The sequence below is a fragment of the Gavialis gangeticus genome, unplaced genomic scaffold, assembly GCF_001723915.1.
Source record: "Gavialis gangeticus isolate Ggan-Ray unplaced genomic scaffold, GavGan_comp1, whole genome shotgun sequence".
In the NCBI taxonomy this organism is placed as follows: Eukaryota; Metazoa; Chordata; order Crocodylia; family Gavialidae; genus Gavialis; species Gavialis gangeticus.
The window spans coordinates 22,704,279-22,709,660 of NW_017729025.1; the positions used below are offsets into that span (position 1 = coordinate 22,704,279).

Below are 5,382 nucleotides of genomic sequence, written 5' to 3' on the forward strand. Positions count from 1 at the left end.
TCAACCTTAAGCGGGTCTCCCTTCCCAACTGACTGAGCTAGGTGGTAGCTCCCCAAGTTGCTTTGCCGGTGACTGTGATCTGTTTTAAGTTATAGTTAAGTTTTAGTAGTTGGGTTTTTTTCATTAAGGTGTGTGTTTGCTCCCCTTTTCCCTTGTAATAAACCCTGTTTTAATTGAACATTTGTTTGCAGGTGAGGAACTTTGTTCATATTTCTGAACAGTGGCTTGAGCTAAATTTGAAAAGTTAGTGTTTAACCCCTACATTTGAATGTGGCCCTTGTACCGCCATCCAGCGCCTAGCAGGAGGATTACATGCGTATCTCACTCATACGCACAAACGCTGATGAATGAAGTAAATACTATATGGCTAGAGGATGCACAGCTTAATTCAGATAGGCAAAACTACTGCTATTTCAGCCTCTGCGCCAAGGAAGCCTACCAAGCAGCATACTGTTATAAGTAGAAATATCCACTAGGGACTGGATTGAGATCAATATACACATTCTCTGCAGTTATCCAATTAAGATTTGAAGCCCCCCTGAGAGCAAAATATTACTCCACTGAGATGCCTCACTTCTCAGCTACGTACAAGGCCAGAGTTCAGAGAGGCCATTTAATTTCACTTTTCAGCCACCAGCATCCCATGTGGAACCATTCTGTAGGGTGCATGGTCAAAACCACTTTAGCATGCAACTATTAACATGCATTACCAACTGCATAATCATAAAGGCAAAAACTACCTTATGAAGAATGACGCTGCAGCTGAAGTACCTGCAGAGACCCCAGCAGGAGCAACCAAACTCTGTGAGGTCAAAGAGCTGCCTGCTCCAGCTGGGTCGGAGTTGTTCTGCCCTGAGGTGTCTTGGACATTAGGACCATCCCTGCCGCTCTCCGGTGCTGTTTCTGCCTGAAAGAAAGTAAAACAGACATAGACGTATTAAGTAACTGCGCCAGCCTAACTTTTCAAGTGGCGCATCTCAAGCACGCCTTTGTAAGCCATACTTAAAATATAAAGGCGAAGTAATGGAGGTGGACAACCATGGCATAGAGGGCCCTGCGGTGGAGAAGGTTAAATCCATGACTACAGCAGACAAGCAAAGTAATACGGAGACCCTTTGTTATGGGTAATGCACATTTAAACACTTTGACAAGCATGAAGAAATGGAAAACGATAAGCAGAACCCTTTTGTTTTACAGTGTTATTCTGTAGCTGGCAGAACTGTTTATCTGGTTCAGTTATAACTGTCAGAAATTATTTCTCAGAGGCGCATCATCTATGAGACCTATCTGTTTAAAAGGAACCAACCAAACAGTCACATTTGTAACATGTTTCACATGAGTGACCACAAGAACCGAGTAAAAACATTGATAAAAAAGAGAGAGAGACTTTTATGCAAGCGCATGTTCTCTGGTTTTTCCCATATTGATGGTTTTAGTGGGACAAGAACGTTACATTTCTTTCTTCTGTAAATGGTATCTGGGCAAAGAACAAGTATCTGGGGATACATCCTTTTCAGCGTACTATCCAAAAATCAGTAGTGTTCAGAGGAGTTCCTGGCTTGACATTTTTGTCGGTCTTTGGCCAAAATTTCTGTGAAGTCTCTTCTGTAGAATAGTGTCATTATCCTGATGTTTAGGCCCATTAACTCTTTCAGTGCCAACTTCCATTAAGCCTGTACAGGCTCAGTGACAGTATGCGTAAATGCACATCCATAGAGGAGGGAAGATGTCCTTTTACAGGAAAGCCTGCTGTCTGTCCAAGAGTACAAGAGACTTAATTAAAGATGACACCACAATAAATATTTGTCAAAAGAGTTAACTGCTTCATGTATGATAATATATGATGTTTCTGTCATCTGAAATACTACTCTGACATTTCCAACTAATTAGCTAAAATAAATTCCAAAAAAGGAAGACAGCCTTGTAATGAAACACAACTACAATTAAATACTCCCTGGGATGCCACCAAACTTTAAATTCTGATCTGCTGTAGATCATGTTTTATAACTACTGTTACACTAACATGGTAATAGTATCTTCACACTTACATGCACATCGTTATCATTCTTGTACCTTACAAAATTCAAAATGTGTTTCTCTCAAGACAGAAGGAAATATAAAATTGTTCAGACATCAAGCAAAGAACGTCCTTTCCTTCAGGCCCTTCTGAAACACTTCATGTAAGGGCCCATTTCTGGATGAAGCCCTTGGTGACATGTTCCCAAATACCACCACAATCAACAGGGGAAAAAATGGGCTCAGCACTTCCAAAGGGTCTGGTCTGCAAAGAGAGTTGTTTGTTTTGTTTCTTATAATATCATAAAGACAGAGAAGTAGGGCTGGAAGAGACCTCCAGAGGTCATCTAAGCCAGCCCCCTGCTTGAAGCAGGATCATCCCTATCCAAACTATCCCATACAAATCTCTACACAAGACTATTATCAACCTTGACGTGACACAGACATAACACCCTAACCTGCCACAGGTAAAGCAGGGGAACCATGGAAGTCATTGGCCTGCTTCTACAAGGGTAGCGGGCCATGCCTCCCACCTCCCGCTATAGAGGAAGGCAACCCCCACTCCCCCTTCACCTCCACCCCCTCAGTCCATACCAACGTGACCATGCGGTAAAATTTCTTCCTAAATAGCATATAGTTGATGCTCTTTCCAGAATAGTTCACTGTTCACATTTATATAAACCTGGTTTACGAAACTTGAGGCTAAGACATAGAATCTCACAGGAAGAGAATTCAGAAACTCCATTAAGAGCTTCTACTGGGGCTACTGTTCTCAGTGGTGGCAGATGACAGAACAAGCAGCAATGGTCTCAAGTTGCAGCAAGGGAAGTTTAGGTTGGATATTATGAAAAAAATCTCTCACAAGGAGGATGGAAAAGCACCGGAACAGGTTACCCAGAAAGGTGGAATCTGCATCCTTGGAGGATTTAAGGCTCCGGTCAACAAAGCAGTGCCTGGAATGATCTAGTTGGGGCGGGTCCTGCTTTGAGCAGGGGGTTAAACTAGATGACCTCCTGAAGTCCCTGCCAACCCTAATTTTCTATGATTCCATGATTCTACTGTTTCAAATTAAAATTACAGGGCCCATTCTGGTCCCTACTACATTTCCATTGTCCTCAGCAGAACTGGGGTTTGGGCAGCAGTCTTTTGCAAGTAGGAGAATCACACATTGAAGTTACAAAGTAATATAGAAGAAGAGTTATTATAGAAGCAGCAACATGTTTCTCAGCTACTGTATTTTGTCTGCAATGACCTCTTAATATAAAGCTAAAAGTGAAATCTGCACAGCTAACACGATACTTCATGGAATTTCATGGCCATAGTTAACAGATTTATGAGGACTCAGTAGAATCTGTTGACTGGCTAACCTTTTTTGCACCACATCTCAAGCTTTCTAGCAGGTCAACTTCCTTAAAAGCTATTCATTTAATACAGGTCTTTTGCTGAACAGGACATTTTTGTGTCTGGTATGCATATAACGAGAATGGATTTATCATACCCTCCAAGAAGCTAACCTGGGAAATGGGTAACACCAGGTTTTACCCTGCCTGGAATCCTCAAGTCTTAAATCCCAAAAATAACTAGCAACTCCAAAAACTTCAACTATCAAATGCTCAACTTGAGACATTTTAAATAGCCCTGAATTTTAGATGGTGCGTAACTCAATCTATTCCAAACAAGAGACCTCTCCCTAAGGTATCTCAGTCTGACATCCAAAATTTTCAGTGACTAAGACAGTTGGTCAGTTTTGAAGAGTTAAAGCCCTGTCTCCAGGTAAGTGAAAGAATCCTATTCTTTGCTCTAGAAGGCAGATATACATCAAAAGAAGGGCAAGTGAGATTTCAAGGAGGACACATTGATTCTCAGAGAGAGAAAAAATTGAATGAGGCATGCAAGATGCATTATTTCACTAATTCATTTAAAGACAATCCATATCTTTTCATTAAGTCTTTAATTACTCAATTACAACTCTTGGACTCAGAGGTAAAATCATTTTTGCCATATATATTGACAACCTGAGAAAAACAAGGTTTTTCAAACTTTAAGATTCATTTCAGGTATTGTTTGCATCATCTTAACTCCACATCATTGACCCAACACTGTGATTTTCTACTCTCCTCCTAACAAGTCAGTGCATTGACTTATGAGAAAGAAAGCATCAGTGCCCATGTAATCAGTAATAGCTTTTTACACAGTATAGATAATATTTTTCACAACATAGATAACAAGTGTTTAGGATCCCAAGTCAGACTTGGGATCCTAAACGTTTGAAGCTTTTGAACTCAGGCACTTATATCACTTAGGTATTTTTGAACACGTTATTTTAAGAGTTAGATCTAGTGCTCATTGCACTGCATGTGCCCATCTCTGGACCCAAATTTGAACAGGGTGACAGAAGAGGAGGAGGATTGCTGTCATCAGGAAAAAAATTCTTGGTTAATTAATAGGCATTGCGTCAGGCCTTAAAAGCACTGGTAAAGATGAAGGGTAGCAAACACCTAGTGAGAAATGCCAAAAGCGCTCTGCTCATGAAGTACTCCTTCTAATCAATGATCCTCTTCCCACTCATCCTATCCGCTGGTGGGGAGCAGGATGGCAGAACTGATCACCGTAAGTGCTTCAAGCAAGCACAGGTACAGCATCCAAACAGCAGGGAGCACACCTAGAGAAAATAGGCCCTTGTAACCAGCACAGAGAGCTTTTTAGAGAGAATGTTTTCTAACCACATATGAAACAAAGAGAGAGATGCAGTGAGATTGAAGGACACAAGGGATGGTGTCAATATGGCTGAGGAAAACTACAGAAAGAAGCAAAGGAGGAAAGACAGGAAAGGCAAGGACAAAGGAACGATTAGTGGGTGAAAAGGTCTCGGACCATTTACTGTCCTGCCAGCAGAGACATTCTTTAGACCATTCTGGAAAAGGCAAAGAAAGCAGCAGAAGTGGGGAGTGAAGCTGAAAAAGGATAAGGGAACAAGAAAAAAACAGAAAGACAAGAAGTTTCAGAAAAGGTGGATACACAAGTAAGGCACAGTCCCAGGCACATAGTGATTCAAGAAAAGCCAGCTCAGATGCTGGGAAACCTGGCAAGTCCACATCACTCACTCTGAAACAGGAAAACTGAACAAAGAAAACATGACACTCCTACACATTGCAATTTGTCACTCCACAATGTTGGGCTAATTTCTTCTGGGGGTCCTGAAGGGTTAAAAGGAAGATAAATTAGTTTGAGAATGACCCCCATGTATTTCCCTCAGCTCAGCAGTCTCATGCTACATGCTTCTGGAGGATGTCTCCTGAAAGTATAATTCTCTAGAGAAGTGGGAACAGGTTTGTTGGAGGATTTTTTTTTTTTTTTTTTTTACAC

General features: G+C 41.2%; 1 protein-coding gene across 1 annotated transcript in view; it reads right to left on the minus strand.

Annotated features, from left to right (window-relative positions):
- Positions 1-5,382, minus strand: part of KIF26A (kinesin family member 26A) — a 108,111-nt gene that overhangs the window by 92,933 nt on the left and 9,796 nt on the right. The window contains exon 2 of the mRNA XM_019519897.1: positions 741-907. Coding sequence (XP_019375442.1) covers positions 741-907 — 167 coding nt within the window. The remainder of the gene's footprint in view (positions 1-740; positions 908-5,382) is intronic.